This window comes from Lates calcarifer, linkage group LG16_LG22 (genome assembly GCF_001640805.2).
Source record: "Lates calcarifer isolate ASB-BC8 linkage group LG16_LG22, TLL_Latcal_v3, whole genome shotgun sequence".
NCBI classification, from domain to species: Eukaryota; Metazoa; Chordata; class Actinopteri; family Centropomidae; genus Lates; species Lates calcarifer.
In genome coordinates this window covers 2,961,200-2,980,853 of record NC_066848.1, presented here as the reverse complement: position 1 = coordinate 2,980,853, position 19,654 = coordinate 2,961,200, and the positions used below count along the sequence as shown (strand labels likewise).

The following is a 19,654-nucleotide window of genomic DNA, read 5'->3' as shown; positions in this document are numbered from 1 at the left end:
TCAGCTGCTGTGCTGTTTTGGTGCTTGCTGCAGTGACACAACCCACAGACTTCTATGAATAAAGCTAGATTGGCCATTATTGGATCTTGTTGGGTAATTATGTTGTCATCTGCTGTACGGTAAACTCTCGCGTGCCCTCTTTCTGAATCTGTCAGGGTATTATGTGGGAGGAAGTCACTTATTGGACTTTGCGTGGTGCATTCAAGTGCACCCCTGCCAGTGTTTGAGCAAAATTAAACCTCCTCCCTGTACAGCTGTTCATCACATGAAATACTGACAGTACCCCCCAGATAGTGCTTAGAATGAAAGCTCATCCCTTCTCATCTGATTCAAAACAGTTTATGCAAACTGTGTTATACTGTTTGACTCGATGATTCAAGCAAATTGGCTCAGCTCATTCAGACATTCAGAATAGGAAAGCAGTATTGTGCTAATGAAGATTTATTTAGAGATAGCAGCTTGTAATCAGTCAGTAAATCTCTGCTAGCATAAAGCAGTGTAACAGAAGTCAGTTGGATCAGTATTGGCTCAGTAAAGAGAAAGAGACAGTTCTCCCATCCTTCCTGACTGCTGAAGAAATATTATCTGTTCCATGCTGCTTCGACATGACTCTACTGAGTGATTGAAAGACAGACGAAATCTATATATCAAATCCTGTGTTTTATCTGTTAGAGGAAAGATTATATTATCAGCGACCATGCATGGGAGGGATAGAGTTCAACTTAAGTGTCTTATACAAGTTGATTTATTATTTGAATGGATTCTTAAATTCGATGCCAGTCCTCAGTGTTAATCTTCCTGTGTCCAGGTGATGCAACACCCGACAGACGGAGGACAGATTCTGGGTCTCCATAGCAACGTGAAGGAGGCACCAGTGCGTGTGGCAGAGATCAGCGTGTACTCTCTGTCCAGCCAGCCCATCGACCACGAGGACGGTAGTGGCCAAGCTGGCCGCAAGACCAAAACCTCAGGTGGGCACAGCCATCTCCCGTCCCCCTTACGTGGGTCTGTTAGACAGGCCTGTGCCCATGCTGCCCGGCCAAATCCTGTCTGTAATTTCAGCCATCACCCTGGAGCCAGCCCTCCCTGCCCAGGCCTCTCTCTCTTCCCTCCTTCCACATGGCTTCTATTTCCCAACCATGGGCAGAGTAAACTCTATTAATCCCAGGCTGACCTGTGGCCAAGGATATGTTATTCTCTTCAGCTATGGTTGTAATGTTGATTTGAGAGTTGAACAGACGTAGGGCCTATTACCTTACACTGCTTTAATTTTGGGCGTGGGGGGTAGTACTGGGCCCTGCTCGGACTCCACGCCTTCATCCTGCTATGCTGATCCCTCGCTGTTCTGGATGTTATTAAGGAGGCCGCTCAAACATAACAGATGAGCTCATGCACCAAGTATTAAACTAGTGTCACTCTCAGGGAAGAAAAGATGTTTATCTTTCTCCTCTTTGCAGTGATCCTTAATAACATCCATCCCTTCTAGGAACATAGAACAGGATGTTTCACAGGCAAAAGGAAGTTTGAATTAGCTATTAGAAAAAAAGATCTTCCATCACCTGATCTGTCCTCAGCTGTCAGACCTGCAGTAAAATCAGCCTCTTTAGAAATGTGGCTGTTTGAACCAATAAGATCTGCCATTGAACAAAAGAAGGATAGTAAAATGTTTCAACCACTAAAATTTTATTAAGAATTAATCTGAATGTTGGACATGGATCACAGAAAGAGCTCTGCAGTCTAATTTGCATATAATAAGAGTTTCATTACATTTCAGCAATCACATTCAGCCTTTAATTATGTGCTCAGAAAATGTTTTTCATTACCATATATTTTGTTGATTTGTCTTGCCAAGTCATCAAAACAGGTCATTACTGATGAACTGAGGAGAATAGGACAGGAAATTAAGAGACTTTATCCATACTAGATGGAAAATTATCTTTGAGCTCAACATGATGCTTGTGAAAAATGTGCAGTATACTGAATTATACTGTTTTATATATTCAATATTTCATGTTCAGGTTAGGAGGCTTGATTTCACTTAGAACAAATTGATTCCTATAGGGATTCTTTATTCCAAAAGAAAATTCAGTTTGAGTTTCAGCACTGTTAATAAGGCTGTGACCTTAGATTTCTGCTCGTCTTTTAGTTCACCACGTAAACCCCATCTCTCTTAGTCCACGCTTTAAAAGATGTGTCTGTGGGAAACTTGTAAATTTGACTGTGCAGATGTGATGCTGCCTGATATAATGCTAGCCATGTGTCCCTATATTCTGATGTTTTTTCTGTGTGTTTCTGTGCTTGCAAACCTCAGACCGCTCCCCAGACATGGATAATTATTCTGAGGAGGATGATGACAGCTACTCGTCCGAGCAGGAAGCCAGTGATGACGCAGTTCATGGCCAGGTCAGTGCCAGAAAATACTTAGGTGTAGACAAATCTGCATCACCCAGTGAAATTAAATACATATAAGCAAGTAAATAAAATGTCATACAGTTAGACAAAATTTAAGAGTCTACTTGTGAGTCAGTGCATACTATTGCGAGTAAGAGATATGGTAACAGATTTTGTTAGAAGCAACTGTCTTTTTAGAAAATTATTATGGTAAAATAAAGGTTTCTATATTTTACTGTAAAGTATACATGTAGAAATGTGGAGTCACTTTGAGATTTACCCACCTTTTCTGTATTTTAGGATCTTTATGATGAAGATGATGAGGTCAGGAAGCCCAAGAAGGCACGGAGGAAAATGATCCGAACCACCTCCATGACCAGGGTTGGTTTCCTCCTTATTCCACCACATGGACTTTTATGCTCACCAATCATTAACTATAAGAATAACTCAAGTCCTGTGTTTGCCGTCGTACAAGCTTTTAAGAAAAAGCACACACTGTGTTCCATTTGTTCAAACCATTAGGGCGATGTGGATGAGCATGTAAATGAACTCTGTGGGTTCAGTGGACTGATTATAATGGTCTTTACGTAGAGTGGCTGTGAATGAGTAATCCAGGGGACAGTTACTGGGAGAACTGATAAACCCGAGCCCAGCTGTCATGCTTATTTTTAATCACGACAGCTATTCCCTTTCAGGGGGTTCTTTTTGTCATAATCACATGTTTTTTTTCTCTGTTACAGCAACCTAACTTCAAGCAGAAGTTTGTGGCCTTGCTTAAGAGGTTCAAGGTGACAGATGAGGTGAGTTGTGAAAATGATAATTGCCTTTGTTTTGATTGACACCCAGGAGATCATGTTCAATGTCAAAGCAAACGATGTGGTGCAGTTTCGAGGGCACAGCATCTTTCCCTGCACCCGCCTGGAATTTCTCAGTCCTTCTATTATGAAGCCTTTTGTAAGTCAGCTGTGAAACATATCAGTTATTAAATTGCCCTTGGGGCAGGAGAAAATAATCTCAGTACTGACTGTCTAAACAGCATATTGCTATATCAGTGCTAATGTGCTCCTGACTGAAGGAGAAGTGCTTGCGAAGAAATCACTGCCACAACAGAGGTACAAGCATCATTATAATCTTAGGCTGCATTACCTCTGTGCTCATGGATGTATGATTCATACATCACCATTAGCTGTGATTCGTATGCAGAATCCATTAACGGCCTTATTCTCTGGCAGTTAATCTAACGATAAGTGTAGGCTCATATGCTTGTCCCATTTAGGTTTGTGTTTTTCTTTTCTAGTCCATGTGAATAAATGTTTCTGGATTCTACATAAAAGCTTGTAATCAGGTCATCAGCAGGATGTCGAGCATTTGTGTGCAACAACTCTTAGATGTCCATTAGTACATAATCTGTGATAGGCCATTATGGTGATAATAATTACCACTGAACTGTGAAATCTATAGGAGTAATTACTTCTCTTCTTCTTCCTGACGTCAGAACCACTCATGACATTATCAAAGATTTATACTCATGTAAATTTTCAGGCTGAATGAGTATTTGCTCCACCTTTTTATTCATCCCTTTAGGTTTACTTTAAACAATCGGCACCAAGAGACTTGTGTAAGTGATTTAACCTAGTGATGCTTACAGGAGCTTCTAGGTGGATGGTTCTGGAAGCTCCAGGTGGCCCAGTGATCTTTTATCACATTCCCTGTCTCTAATCCCTTCCTTGTGGCTGGGCAGTGTGCAGGGCTACAGCTCTATAAATACATAGCCAGGAGGAGAGGAGGGGACAGACTGTTTATCTGCTCCCTGCCAGCTACTGCACTTATGGAGTGGCATTAATCACCTGATTAGTCCACAAGCCTGGCTGTGTGCAGTTCCTATGATATACATCCCACTGTGCAGCTGGCAGATCAAGGCTCAGCACCTTAGCTCTCCTCTAGCACTCACTTACCTTTTAATTGGCCTGCTTAGGTCCAAGGCAGGGATGTATTTATAGCATAGATTTTCTTATTTTACAGCGATCAGTGTTCTCGTTCATTCTTTAAGCTCCATTAGCCCAGCTGTGAAAGTGATTAGCTAATGCACAACATCAGTCACTCCCTACACTTATTTAATCCACGGCCATAATTACAAATCTCTGATTACAGTGCACTGATGTGTTGATGATGTGTCTATCCTGTGTGGCAGGTTTTGGACTCTGACCCAGTAGACCAGACCCAGGAGGTGGAGGAGGATCTGGACTTACTCTATGACAGCCTTGAGGTATACAACCAGAGTGACAGTGGGCCAGAGATGGAGGACAATGAGAGCGTCATCAGCACGCCCAAGCCCAAACTCAAGTATGACTGTACTCAAACTCTTTAGCCTATTTTTTCCAAGTTGTTAGTTTTCTTGAATTCAAACCTATGCTTCTGTTTTTAGGCCGTTTTTTGAAGGAATGTCTCACTCCAGCTCCCAGACAGAAATTGGAAGCATACACAGCCAAAAAAGCCAGCAGAGAGAGCTGTCATGTCCCGTAAGTTGATTGCTAGGCACTCTATTAACAAGCCCTATTGATACCTTCCAGCCCCACTGTACCCATAAAGTTCTGCCCTTTGATTGCCAGAGAGTTTCTTTTTGTAAACAGTGTTATGTAAAGGAATTGCTCATGGGCAGTCTTTAAATGTCTGGCAGTCCTCTGTGCTTATTGTGGTTCAGGGATTCCCAAGGACCATGATACTACAGGAAAGATATTCTGAGCATGCAGCCCGCCAACTCCCACCCCTGCAAACTAGTATGGGGGCGTGTGGTCCTTACCCTGTTCACCCCTATAGCCCTCCAGTATTTATAGGGACTGACACCAAATGACCTCTCCACCACCACCAACACACACACAAACACAGACAGAAATATGCTCCATGCTCAGGGAGAAGATTGGATGTAGCAATCCCTGAACTCCTACTCAGAGATTTATGGCCCATTGGAAATAACAAGGGCAGAGAAAGAGAGAGGCATATTGAGTCTGATGGTGAGAGAGGGAGAGCTGTTTATAAATATCTGGGAATCCATTTTAGCCCGTAATAAAACAGCCTGGAGCATTTCAGATTGCTATAGCCCTCCATTTTTGCTCAATAAATGTCTCCAGTTGAACTTCATAAATACGTCTTGGAGGCAAAATGGAAAGCCTTTGATCTAATATTGAAATGAATTCAGCTACATGTTACAAGATGCACTTAAACACTTTGAGTCGCATAAACTTGAGCTCACAAATGTGTCAGTTTTACTTTTCAAGTTATATATCAGTACACAATTGAAGTGAAGCTTCTACAGACATTTATGCTCACCAGCTCTGATGCCGTCACCAAGCTCAACCTGTGAACCTACCACTGTGAGATTGGTCAGTTACGAATCCTAAGAGTGGTCAGTCTTGATAGGAGCAGTTGGAGCATAGCACTCCCGCTTGGAGCTGTGTGATTTTTGTCATTTGTATTCACCAGAAAAGTGGCCTCCATGGTTAAAATATTCTAACATGTGTGTGTTTACTCTGCAGAGTGGAGACTTTCTGACTGTGGACAGATGTAAAGTGCAGGGGGCCCGGTATCAAGATGACAGCATCACAGATACAACTGTTGGGGTATGTTTTTGGAACAGCAGTAGTTTTTTCTCTCTCTCTCTCTAAATCCCCCTTAAGCATCTCTTTTTTTCTTTTCCATCCCCCCTTCCCTCTACACTTGAGTGCCCTTTCCTCCCATGGGTCTTAGTTGTTTTCCAAGAAGAAGCAGAGGGAGGGAGTATGCAAGGGCAAGCAAACCAAACAGCACAGTCATCCATTATGGATCAGTAGAGCAGACAAGGCAGCCCCATGCTGGATAAGTCTTGACTGATGAGGATCGAAAGAGAGGTGTTTGTGTCTGTTGTTGTCTCTGTGCTGTCGGGTCAGTCTAACCTTGTTCGTCTAACCCCGGCTCCCCCTCTGAGCGTTGTGCAGCCGAATCTTTTCACCGCTCCACTAACCCAGTTCAAACTGAACATCCGAGCTGCAGTAACAGTGTTTCCCCAGCCACCTACGAAGAGTCCGTGACTTTTCATCTCGTCCGTCATGTTGGGCTCAAATCATTATCTCCCAACCTCAACAGCTAAGCTCAATTATTCACCAGGCTAGCACCTCTCATCACCCTCCCCACGTCAACTCTTGTCCTTAAAATGCACGCTGCTGATGCACCACATACAAATTTATTATCTTATCTCTGCTTTGCTTTGCTTTTGGTTCAGGAGCCAGAAACTGATGACAACAGTCCAGGGCCGGGGGAGGTGAGCAGCTGGGATGTCAACACTGAACGGATAACTAGCACTGTTGGCAAGCTCTGCAAGACGGAGTCACAAAACCACATGTCCCCCAGGTAAATCGCTGATCATGATTTGGATGTGATGATTTGGAATGGGAGTATTTGCCACTTGCTCTGTCTGTCCTGTGTTTTGAGCTCGTTGTGTCTCGTCTCCTCCTCAGTAAAGTGGAGAACAGGCTGCAGAGGCGTCCTCGCAGCACCTCCATGAAAGACAGACAGAACTCGAAAGCTCAGAGCGACAGGACCAGCAGCATGGAGAGCGAGTGCTCCCCAGACTCCCGACTCATAGCACAGGTAGACAACACTAAGATCTAATATCAAGCTGCAGATCTGTTTTTTTTTTACACATTTTTTAGTCCAGTTGAAATGTGCTGGCTTGTGTCAGCCTTAGACTCTCTGCTTCTCATTTGTTTTAAAGGTTCCCAGGAAGTCTGTGTATGACCAACTGAACCAGATCCTCATCTCTGATGAACGCCTGCCAGAGAGCATCATCCTCATCAACACCATGGAGTGGCAAGGACAGGTGTGTGCTTTTCTATAGATAACACATCAGTCATAAACTCTCTTATCTTCATCCCTTCATATATACAGTAGAAACACTTGGCTCATGCAGGGTAGGGCTTACTGCTTGCCATGCTACAAGCATTTCCTGGCATTATTGCAAAAAGATGAAAATACAAAAAAAATTGTTCAGTGGGCGTACACTCTGTGTAGCCTTGTAGCATGTTTTTCCTGCTTTCTTTCCAACCCGGTCAACCCTGCCTCTTGTATATCCATTAACTCATCATGTCCCTCTCATGTGTGTTTCTGTGCAGTATGTAGCCGAGTTGCTCCATGAACAGGGCCAGCCCATTGTGTCCACCTGCTCTGCTGCCGATGTTCAGGCTGCCTTCAACACCATCGTTACTCGCATCCAGAGATTGTGAGTCACATACATACATACATACATATACACACATTGGTTGAATGACACAAGCCATCAGAAAGTGTGATCTTGCTTCTTGTTTTCTTGGAGTGGTACTTGCCAAACTCTGTGTTTGTGGTGGCTCGCTGCCAGGGAATTCCAGAACGCCATCGCTCACGCTGCTGAAGTGTTCTCTGTCTGTGAACCCATTCTATCAAAATGTGTCTGTTTTCTCATGAAAAGCTGAAATTCAACCTTCTTCTCTCCTTCTTGGATCCATCTGTTCAGCTGCGTTCTCCTCAGGAAGTCGTGTCAGTGGGAGACGAGGCTGTCTCAGTCTGCTATGCTGCCTCTGTTAAATCTGTTTTCTCTTTAGTCCAGCTCAACTGCAACTCCTCCACTCTTTCCACACCTGCTCCTCAGTCAACCTGTTTGCTCCAGCTGGGGCCATGTCATGTACAGCCATGCACATCTCTGATGTTAACATGCTTGCTCAGTGCTGTCACTGCTTTAGCTGGCTGTTGGGTTTTTCCTCAAATGTTGTCACTGAGTGTAAACAAAACTTTTTAAACCCACATATATTAATGTCCTGTTCTGCTATTGGACAGCCTTTAATGTCTGAAATCCTGAAGCATTTAGCTACAGCCTTTAAAGTCCTTAAAGCTGTTGCAATATTTGATTTAACTTGAGAAGACATGGAGGTACTTTCAAATACCCAGTATTTCAAATGATAGCATTTGACGTAATCTGGCTCCTGAAAAAGGTAAGACCTGTTGTAAACCAGGTTAACCCTGTTGAGATATAAATCTTTCTCCCACTCCCCCTCTCTGACCCAGATCTTTCATGATTTGAATATCTGTCTTTCTCTTAATTACTCATTTCTTCTCTCCTTAACCCATGCAGCTGTAACTGCAATGCACAGACACCACCAACAATGAAGGTGGCGGTGGCAGGCGACCAGAGTTACCTCAGCACCATTCTGAGGTTCTTTGTGGAGCAACTGGCCAACAAGACACCTGACTGGCTCAGTTACATACGCTTCCTGGTGATCCCTATAGGTATGTCAGCCAGACCAAAAAAATTATACAGTTACAAATCATATGTTAGCCTAACATGCTAAATATCTTCAGGTTCGTTTTAAATATGATCGTTTCCTCTGCTCAGGTTCTCATCCCCTGGCAAAATATGTGGCCTCCTTTGACAGCAGGTTCAACAGCATCTTTATGGACACTGCATGGAGGGAGCTGTTCTGCAGGACAGAACGGCCAGCCTCAGGTAGGATGTATAGCTCCGATGTCTGGCTGCAAAGCAAGTCTGCGTGTCTAATGTTCAACCAACTTGAAAGGGAAAGAAATGGGGTCAGAGAACGGGTCAGGGCCTGATGGATGGGAAGAAGAGATTTCTTCCAATTGCAAAAGACAGCTACAGCCTGCTTTAGCGTAGCGAATAGCTCTACATCATGGCAACACTCCTCCTCCCTGTAAACGGTTTGTTGCTGCCTAAGAATTATTAATCTGGTTATTTTAGGAGCATTTTGTAGAATTAAAGCTATTTTTCTGTCAGATTTGAATTTATTTTACACCACTTACAGTTTGTAAGTCTTGTAATTATTGGCTGACACACATATCTGTATTTAAGATTCTATTCCTATCCATTTCCTCAATTCTCACTTGTTCTGCCCAAACAAGCCTGATAATCTTCACCCATCCCCAACCCATTAATTCACATAATTTACCCTCATAGGTGCAAGAGTCATAGTCTTAAACACCATGTTGAATCATCTCAAGAAAAAATTCAAAGATGACAAGTGCTATGTCCTCCATCTTTTCCTCAATGATTTTTATATATTTGATATTAACTGTTGCCTCAAAACAAAAGGCAGTGTTTAGATAGAAATGGCTGTGGGTGCTTTCTTTTACAAAGAGAATTAGTTTAAACTACAGAGAGGCAGTGGGTCAAAATAAATTGACATTAAAAGTCAGCCTGTTCCACATTTCAAGTTGTCAGAAATATTTGCCAGGCTGCCACAGGCACCTGTTTGACACACAATTTATCTTGTGTGTTGTATGGCTGACTTCACCCACGTTTTAATGACATTTTAGACTCAGCAAATCCAGCTCCTTAATGCCGTGAAATGTAAATGATTAATGTGCAGTCTTCTAGCGATCTGCTCTATGTATTAATGTATTAGCGCTTGCATCAACTGTCTTGCGGCTTGTTAGTCAGACATGAAACAGGAGACACATGTTGTTAACTGTCTGTCTCTCTGCTCCCTGCAGATAACATAGATGTAGCAGGACGGGTTGTTCAGTATCTGGCGGGTGCCAACGTGTCCCACCAGTTCCCCATCTCAGAAGCCATGCTCACCTACAAACAGAAGAGGTAAAGTAACTTTTGATTATTTAAGTCTGAGCAAACTCATGTACTGCATATGTTTGTGTGTGTTTGCATGTATGTTTTTGTGCTCTAAGCATGTCTCTGTTGGAATGATTTCTAACTTGGAGTACTGATATTAATGTTCCTGTATTTTCTTTTTAAACAAGTCCTATACCAAATATGGCCACAGCTGATCAGCTCATCATTTAGACTTCAGCATCTCAAGTGAATGTCAGCTATACTGCATGAGGAAGATAGTTAAATGCATATGCATGCAAGCATGCATCTACAGGCATGTAGACCCACATAAAGACACTCACACAAGTTGTTTTCACTGCAGAGTCACATCTCTGTATTCTGATATAAACAAGTCCAGAGAGAGTTAAAGCACTTATGGTTGATTATTAAATTCGATAGAGCAGGGGTTAACTTTTCACATCAGCGCAGACCTGTTTCGATAGAACACCACACTGACCTCGTCGTCTCACGAGCACAGAAGCTCTCAGCAGACAGTCCGTTGCATTTCTATGTGCATTTGCTTGTTTTCTTTCTGAGGTTTGACCAAACCCTTCCCCTCTTTGTAACAGTGGCTTCCTACTGGTCAGAAGGTACTAAATACAACACGCAGTTTTAACACTGTTGCATTCCTTCTTCCCCCTTTCCCCTTTGATTTGCATTCAAGGAAAAGGAGTTTGTATTTTGATTTTTACATCAGGTATCTAATTCAACTCTCGTTTTGTTTTGCCCTCCTTATTTTCTCTCCTCCATTTGGTTTGAGCTCCTTGCTGTGTCTAACATTTCCCTTTTCACACTCGATACTCACTGTAATTTCACTTTGCACTCTGTCCTGATTTGTGTCTTCAGTTTGGTGTGACTTTGAGTCCTACTCTGTCCTCTGTGTTGTTGCTGTGAAGATTTGCCTAACAACCTTAAAAACAACCTATATTTTTTATAAAGTGGAATGGTTTTCTGGCTCATACATCCAGCAATATCAGTGTCATAAACACTGTTAAATGAATAGAAGTCCTTTAGAATGACCCACTAACTAGTTGTTACCAAGACCGTAGGAAGGTTTTGACAAAGAAAGTAAGTAATTGATTTACGACCAGCTGGTTCAAATCATTCCTGGTGTGTTTTTGTTCAGTGGTGATATTGCTATGTAAAATCTTGCACAATGTAATATCACTGAAATATAATGATATAATACATCATTAAGGCCCAAGGTGGTAAGATTGCTCAGAACAAGAGCCAACAGCGTTCCTCGTCCTTTCATTGTTTGCTGTGGGTGCAATCTACTTTGCAGGCTCATGAAAGACTGGGAGAAAGTCACCAACTAGGTTATGAGTTGCCGTATGTTAGAGGTCATGCGCAGAAAGATCACACTCTCAGCTCTTCTCTGTCGGGTTGTTTGGTGCATTTTTGCTTTTGACTTGTGTCCTGTTTTTTCCTATCTTTGTATAGGCATGTGCATTTGAGCAGGTGTCTTTCTCAACACTTCAGAGAACTAGTGTAAAAAAGCCACACAGTTACTGTGGCTGTGCCCAAACTATCACTTTTAATCCCATGTATAAAATTAGCTCTCTTATCCCAGCACTGGCTGATAAGAAAGACCTCGTCTTCTTTTGGTTGTAAGGAGCAGTCCTCTCATTCATCTCATTGTAATGTGACCCCAAGATGACCCCATTCCACCCAAGCCAGTCATGTACCATTTCCACTGTGATGGGACATGGTGCAGGTCATGCCACAGCCATTCTCCCTCCAGGACCATTGAGTGTTCATGTGCACCTTTGGAGTTGTTGAAGTGTTCACACCCACCTCCGGTCTCACTCACAGCTTCTTTTTCTCTCTGTACAGCCCTGATGAGGACTCCTGTCAGAAATTTGTGCCATTTATTGGGGTAAGAATTTCTTTTTATGATGCAAAGGTGTCAGACAGATTTGATAGTTCATTCTGTGTTTAATTTTATTTCACACTGAAACATTTTTATTATTACAGGTTGTGAAAGTTGGAATTGTGGAGCAAAGCCTCTCAACCTCAGGTAAGACCTTATTTTTAAAATGCTGTGGTGACATTTGACAGGTGTGTTTCTGTGTACTCCTCAGATGGACTGGATACAAATTCACAACTCAGATGCCCCAGTATCATTGCCTTTATTTAATTCATTTGCATGATTATGTGGCAAGCAATACATGTTTTTTACAGTGTTATGTTTGAAAATTTGTGTATGAGATCATTTTTCCCTGAATTTGCAGTGGACTCAGATGATGCAATGGGGGGCAACACAAGCATCCTGTCCTCCCCCACGCCCCCATCGGCTGGTCCGTATGGGAAGGAGATTGGGGGCACTCCCCCACAGTCTCCCTCTGTGTCCACCGCCCTGTCTGGAGCTGGGTATGGCAAGATTCACATCCCTTATCAACAAACACAATGTAGCTTTTATTCTCTGCTGTGTTTTAGGCACAAGGTGATGGACAATAAGAAACAAGTTTCTCTGTAGTGTTTCTGATTTTGCCTGTTTTTCTTCGTTAGTTCTCCATGTTCGGGCAGCGAGGTGATGGGGCTCCAGGTGGACTACTGGACATGGCAAGGCCCAGAGAAGAAGAAGGAGGGGGAGAAGAGAGACGTTGGACTGAAGAACACCCTGAAGAGTAATTTCCGTTCACTTCAAGTCAGCCGCCTCCCCTGTGGAGGGGAGCTCACCCCTCCGCCCAGCATGGCCATGACTGTTGTTACCAAGGAGAAGAACAAGAAAGGTACGCTCGGAAAATATGACTCTCACATTTCTAAGAGGTTAAATACTTGGGTCTCCCCACCAGACAGTTAGAACTGAGGAAGCTTCTCGGATGAGATGAGAAGAAATACCATGACCTGGATGACTGAGAATCTTCACAGACATATGACCCACACATGCACAGAGAAATAAAAATAATGAAAACTTTGTACCTAGTAACACTTTAATAGCTTGTTGTGCAAACATGACATGAACATTTTTAGCTGGATTGTATTTGTGTGCAGAAAATTTTGTAGCTAAAATTGTCCATGCATAAGAGAGGGAAAAGGTTTTTTTTATGTAATGAAGTAAAGTTAAAATAGCACTCCACTGCTTTTGCATTGCACTCCTGTAACATTTGTGGTACTCACAATGGACAGTTAAAACAAGGATCAGAACTGATGCAGTATAACCTGAGATATCATCTTTTTATTCCTCAAAGTCTTCTTCCTAGTCAAAACTTGGTGCCTAAATTGCCCACAATGCAACTCAACAGTTCAGTCAGAGATTCAAATGCGTTATGCTACTAACAGCCTATATAGCCTAGAGCTGCTAGCCTCAAACAGAGATGAGGAGCTGGCGACAGAGTTCTGGTAAACTCACTTCTTTCTAATGCCACACCCTGAGGACTCGTAGTCCTTACAGACGCTGACTCAAGTAATGTGACATCATGTGAGGCCATTAATCATGCCGCTCCCTCTTTTCTCACATATGCAGTAGAACTTCCCCAGACCTGTATGCAGACTTTGATGTGTAAAATCAGTGGAGTTCCCCTTTAAGTACAAAAAACATGAGAGGAAAATGACTCGGCTCACTCCCCCCTCCCCCCTTTGCAGTGATTTTTCTCAGCAAGAAACCCAAGGAGAAAGAGCTGGACTCTAAGAGCCAAGTGATTGATGGTATCAGCAGGTTGATCTGCACAGCCAAGCACCAGCACACGATGCTGAGAGGTAAGGCAATACAACCCCACAGCTGAGGCTGCACTGCCATCTGGTGTTAATGTGACAACTTGCTTCAGTATTGCATAGTTACAGCTCTGTAAATAATGAATGATTTCCTCTTAAACAGCTGTCAGTCCAAATTCTCAAACAGGGGTTGACATGTTTATTGTGTTATTCATCTATTCGTACATTTAACTAAGTTCCCTTTTTTTTCCTTAGTCACTATTGATGGAGTGGAGTGGAATGATGTGAAGTTTTTCCAGCTTGCTGCCCAGTGGCCAACACATGTCAAGCACTTCCCGGTGGGAATCTTTGGTTACACTAAGCCTGTGTGACCCCGGCCACCATCGACTCAACCACCACCAGACTCTCCGCTGCACTTGTCTCACAGAGAGCGAATTACAGCGAATTAGAGAAGAAGCCAGCGGGCCCCCGGCAGTAATAGTTTTCCTGTGGAAATCTTACTGACTCACCACCGTGTTCAATACACAAACTTCATGTTGTCAAGTTGATGTTTTTGATGTTGATGTTGTTGGGTGTTGTTGTTGTTTTTTTACACACTACAGAAAGAACAAGTACTATTTTGTAAGATTTGTGCTACCGCCTCGGAGGTATTTTGAGGTTTTTGACAATTTGCCACATTTCGATAATGGCAGCTGTGTTTGCACTTTGTTTTTGTTAACATTTTATTATTTCTGTGAAATCCTACATTTATTGTTACTCTATAGACAATGGAGGAGTGTGGTGGTGATGTGCAGTGGTGTGTGTGAGGTTGTTTGAGACTGTGTTTGTGTTTGTTGTTGAAAGTTGGAATATTGCTGTGAATCTAGATGGATTTCTTCTCTTCTAACTCAGTGCTCAGTTTTCTTACTTGTCCCTTTACTTTCTGAAAAAGGTAAATTTTTATAGAAAGGAGCATAAAGTTCTTTTTGCCTTGTTGCTTTTAAGCACACTGTGTACCTAAAGCAAATCAAAAAAACAACTCGAGCAAGGTATTTTTGAAGGTAGCTATAATGAATGTAGCTATGACACATTTGTAACATGTAAGCAGTTCAACAAATTAGTTCTTCATTGTAAGTGCTGAAGATTTTGTATCGATGTTGGTGTACATTTAAACTGTACAGTAACATCCACTTAGAAGCAGGGTAACACACAACATTATATTTCAACTCCCAGCAGCTGAACGCCAAATTTAGTTGTGACTATATGAACTGTCTTATTGTTTCAAGGTCCCAATTAGTTTTTCATACTTTCCCAGCTGCAGCTCCCCCTTGTGTTATAAATGGGCCTTCTTGGAGTAATTTCAGGTCATAACAGCATTTATTTGGTAAACATGGCCACCCCGTATTCTGTTAGATGTACTGGCTTACCTGAGAGGATGTCTCACAGACTTGGCAAATAACTTAGCAAATACTGGATTGCTCCAGATGTGCAGTGATGTGCCAAAGTCAAGTTTGTTTTACAGTCTAACAACCAGGGCTCTTGGCTTGGCCAAATTTCATAGTATATTATACTTAAAACTAATATACATATAATTTATTTGTGGTCCCTGTGGAGATCAGTATTAAGATTACTGAGTTCATCTTCATGGAAAAAAGATGAATTAGTTACAGATTAGTGCTTCATATTTGGCCAAATGTAAACACATTAAGCATTTTTCCAAGATGTGCACATCCTAACCAAGCAGTTACCATTGTGTCCTTTTAATACAGCTTCACCGTGGCTGGACATGCAAGTAGTACCTAACCTATAACATGCTGATAGGTTGGTCATTCAGTATTGTGTTACAGGGAAAATTTCTTATAAGGATGAGTCGGTCTGACTTGAAACATGCTTTGACAGTCCTGTCGAGCGCAATGCAAGTATTGAATCGCTTTTAAAATATGATGAAAGTGTATGGAGTTTTGCCAGATGTCCAAGTCACTGCCTATGTGTGTCTGTGTAGGTGTGCTATATGTTTGATGGTACTCCCTGAATAGTGTTGCGTGGAATTTTTGCAAGAGGAAACCTTTGGACAAAGGGCCTTCTGTATGAGTTTGTTGTTGCTTTTTATAAAGTGAAGAGTTAAGCTTTGATAGGCTGGCTTTTTTAGTATTGTATATAAATATACACAAGATGTACTATTGTGAATCGCAAATCCCCCTACCACTAAATTGAAAGCACAAATAGCTTAACCTTTATTTCTTGAAATAAATACCAAATATATTTACAGAACTCATAACTATGAAGTTGACTTATACAATGCAGACACTATTAGGTATGTTATTTCTCATACATTTCCCTCACATTGTAATGCACTTTCATGTTTTATACACATTTTAACTCAAACTGGGACACACTTTAGTTTTGAGGTGAAGTGTTCGAGGTGTTATATTTGAAATGTAAACCACTACCTATAGTCAAGAGAAGGCCCTTTTTTAAAATCAAATTTAAAAAATGACCCTTTTTCATAAGGATGTTGTGTTTATGTTGATGGGTTGGAGCACCCTCTGAGGTCTGAAAACCATCATGGCTGTCTGTTACTTAATGTTTTGCCACTTGATGTTGAAAAGCTTATATTGCAGCTACCACAATACCTGTCTGCCTGTGACTATAATCCAATTTTCTTGTCTCCTGCTTTTTGAAGGGTTCACTATCTTTTAGTCGGGAGACCAGCCGGCTCTTAGATGTTTGTAAACTCGGGCTGTGAAGTGTTTGCCAGGGCAGAGTTGTTTGAGGGAATTTGTCACGTGAGTTAGCCTTTTAAATACTAAATGGGCATAATGACAAGTGGATTTCAATGTATTTGACCTCGAGGTTTTTTTTTGTTTTGTTTTGTTTTTTGCCCTAAATCTAGAGGTAGCATGGGGGTGTTTTACAAGGCTGGATCAATGAGCAGGCATGCCTATTTTGTCACCATAATTTAGCACTGCAAAAAAATTAACTCATCAGTGTTAATGTTGTTCATTAATGGATTACTACATGCCATCTCATTGCTCCTGTTACTTGAAATGCCACCCAGTGTCTTTGCACAAACCCTATTTTAAATGACATGACAGTATTTTTAAATTTACCACTAAAAATATGGGTTACTCTGCATGTTTTACTATAGATGTAAATATGTTTTGGATTTTTATATTGTTTTGTTTCTTTCCATGCTCTCACAAGCAGTTGTGTTTAATAAAATTTTTAATCTTCTGTACAAACAGTTTTTCTTTATTCATATTGATTTCACTGCAGGGACCAAAATAATACAACAATCTCCAGTCCCAAACATGTCCAGACTCCTGTTGTTATTTGGCTGCGATGGAGGGCAGGTTGACGTAACTCTTCATGGCGGGCAGCGGTTTAATCTTGCGTCCTGCCCAGCCTCCCTTCCTCTGCCACAAGCCGCTTGAAGGGCGAACGCCAAACCAGCGATTGCGACCCGCTTTGCCAATACTCTGTTTGTTGTGATTGACGTTGGACACACGTCCCACTGTTACCATGCAGGTGTCCAGTACCTGGGCGCATCAAAAATGACAACATTAAGTACAGAGCAGAATACGGTTTTAACACAGTTGGTATAATCTTAATCCTGGTAACCTCACCTGAACCTGCTGCTTTGAAGGAAGCTGAACGATTGCTGTTCCGTTTACTTTACGGAGCAAAACACCACTTGTGCCTGAAAACAAAAAGAGACACGATATTCAATTTAACTTCTTAGACTTTCAATTTAACAGCAGCTACTTTGTTCCTAATGCACAAGGCCTTTGGATAACAAATGATCCCTTGACTCACCATGTATTGCATTACATATGCATAACAGTAATTGGTTACACTGAATAACAAAGTCATTGATCTACAGAAAATTATTTAACAACAATTTTGATAAATGAGTCTGAGTGCCAAGACGACAGACTAAACAATTCATCCAAAAAGTTGACAGATTCATCACTCCTGAAAATGAGCATTCAGTTGCAGCTCTAACTGTACAAACCAATGCAAAATAAGAGTTTACCCGCAGCACGAATGTACTCTGCTCCCCTCCTTGGTAGAATCTCCAGGTTATTCACCAGTGTCCCCACAGGAAGAGCTCCCAGTGCGTAGGCATCACCTTCATTTGCTAAGACTACAAGGTGAAACAGGACATCATTTTGCCTTAAACACAGAGGTTACAAAAGACAAAATTATCCAACATTTACCAAATCTTAATTTTTCAAGACAGCTTTAGAAGTGGATCTCACACCTGCCATGCGTCCAATAACTCCAGATGTTTTAATGATGTCTCCAGCATGCATGTTCTCGGTTGCGATTATCCATCTCTTGCGGTTGCCTCCGGCTACCAGGGCAATGTCAGCAGACCTGTACAGACAACACAGATTATGAGACCAAGCTGTTATGTTCATGATCTTTAATAATACATGTCAGTAAGTCCTGTGTGTGATAAAAGCTGATCTGACCTGCATGGGTCGTATCGCACTTCCACAACCTTCTCCTCAAAGGGCTGTTCCTCTTTGCCTGGTTCATAGCGCAGTCTTTGGAAGTCTATCCACCGGTATCTTTGTTTATGGCCACCACCAATGCCATGTGTCCGTATCTTTCCTGTAAGGCAAAGAAAGAAGCAGCTGACTTAAAAACTTGCTTGTAAACATACAATCACTCATCTCATTCTGAGACAGTAACCACACTCTTTACCTGTGTGATCTCTGCCTCCTGTCTTTTTCATTCCTATTGGCTTGATAGTGTACTTCTCCCTCTTCTTCCAAAATGTCTTGTTCTGCTGCAGAGCGGCTGTGGTGAGGAAACCTCTGTGCTGACCTACTGTGGTGGGCACCTGAGCTCCCAGCTTACACTGTGCAGCCACCTGTCGACACAAAGAGAGACAGATGTTGTCTGGTCGCTGTGATGATTCAGTTCTCCGGTGTGACTGACAGGAAGTGGACAGTTACCTGTGAGGAGAGCAGAGCAGGCTGGGAGACGGTCAGGGAGCGCAGAGCTCGAGTTAGACACGACAAAGCCATCACACGTCCTCCTGGCAGAGCAGAGCAGAGGAGAGGCAGGTTGACATGTCTTAAGATTTGAAGCTTCACTGGCTCTGTTATCAGTTTTACTGCATCCGATACAACATCTTCACATTCCCCTTGTCAACATAATAACGTGGATACTACATGTATTAATATATTAGTCTGTGGCTGTATTTCCGCCTCTGCTGTGCTTAATTTAATGTAATAGCCACAACTCTACAGTGACCAAATGGCCAGTAAACGTGAGTTACAGCTAGCTTTAGCCTGTATCTACCAAGTGAGGTCGGGTTCGGCTAAAAAACTAGACCTCTATTTAGTTTTATATTTTAATCACATAAGTCTCATTTGCCGTTTTTTAATAGTAACATTAAACCAACCTTTGTATTTGACTTATTTCATCCCGAGCGTCTTGTCGGCGTCCTTCACAGTCACAGTCCTGACTGCACGCTACGTCGCACACCGATGACGTAACTCCGACTCTGAGAGTTCCGTTTTAATTTACAACAGACTGCAAGTTAATGTTGATCACTTGTGTATCAGCATTCAACCTTTTTACATGGTTTGTATATCAATCTGACAGACCTGACGCAGTCCAGTAACATTTTAACGTGAGTGTGTGGATGTGGTTTCTAACCTTAAGAAAGATACATTTCTCATCAACACTAAATAATAATTTATTAGGTTATTATAAAAAGGAAATTCTGTCGCACTATTTTTCCACAAAGAAGGATTACTCGCAAATGCCATTGGAGTGGTAGAGTAAGTAATTAGTGTTTACAAGTTGGCCACCAGATGTCACTATGTGCTTTTTGGTATTTTTTCTGCGGTGGAATAATCTTATAACACATCATGTTGCATGACTTTGAAAGTAAGAATTAACCCTCAAAATATTGTGTCCCTGTATATTTATTGCCTATTTTATAGATAGATAGATAGATAGATAGATAGATAGATAGAT

The 19,654-nt window shown here is 41.9% G+C and overlaps 2 protein-coding genes across 2 annotated transcripts in view; one reads left to right on the top strand and one right to left on the bottom strand.

The window, feature by feature from the left end:
• The window catches only part of zmp:0000000755 (phosphofurin acidic cluster sorting protein 2), a 44,626-nt gene extending 27,730 nt beyond the window's left edge, over positions 1-16,896 (top strand). Inside the window, exons 5-24 of the mRNA XM_018680220.2 lie at positions 809-971; positions 2,312-2,403; positions 2,692-2,772; positions 3,132-3,191; positions 4,583-4,734; positions 4,817-4,910; positions 5,925-6,008; positions 6,647-6,774; positions 6,882-7,014; positions 7,139-7,243; positions 7,536-7,642; positions 8,528-8,682; positions 8,789-8,899; positions 9,904-10,006; positions 11,855-11,897; positions 11,996-12,038; positions 12,253-12,391; positions 12,530-12,753; positions 13,607-13,720; positions 13,931-16,896. Coding sequence (XP_018535736.1) covers positions 809-971; positions 2,312-2,403; positions 2,692-2,772; positions 3,132-3,191; positions 4,583-4,734; positions 4,817-4,910; positions 5,925-6,008; positions 6,647-6,774; positions 6,882-7,014; positions 7,139-7,243; positions 7,536-7,642; positions 8,528-8,682; positions 8,789-8,899; positions 9,904-10,006; positions 11,855-11,897; positions 11,996-12,038; positions 12,253-12,391; positions 12,530-12,753; positions 13,607-13,720; positions 13,931-14,046 — 2,247 coding nt within the window. The 3' untranslated portion in view covers positions 14,047-16,896. The remainder of the gene's footprint in view (positions 1-808; positions 972-2,311; positions 2,404-2,691; positions 2,773-3,131; positions 3,192-4,582; positions 4,735-4,816; positions 4,911-5,924; positions 6,009-6,646; positions 6,775-6,881; positions 7,015-7,138; positions 7,244-7,535; positions 7,643-8,527; positions 8,683-8,788; positions 8,900-9,903; positions 10,007-11,854; positions 11,898-11,995; positions 12,039-12,252; positions 12,392-12,529; positions 12,754-13,606; positions 13,721-13,930) is intronic.
• Positions 16,862-19,230, bottom strand: mrpl2 (mitochondrial ribosomal protein L2). Its single transcript, XM_018680229.2, has 8 exons — positions 19,074-19,230; positions 18,622-18,704; positions 18,368-18,536; positions 18,133-18,274; positions 17,919-18,034; positions 17,691-17,801; positions 17,281-17,354; positions 16,862-17,193 (listed from the first exon to the last, which is right to left on the bottom strand). Exons 2-8 carry the CDS (start codon positions 18,691-18,693, stop codon positions 16,984-16,986), a joined length of 894 nt encoding a protein of 297 aa, XP_018535745.1. The 5' UTR covers positions 18,694-18,704; positions 19,074-19,230; the 3' UTR covers positions 16,862-16,983.
• Positions 19,231-19,654: the final 424 nt, after the last annotated feature.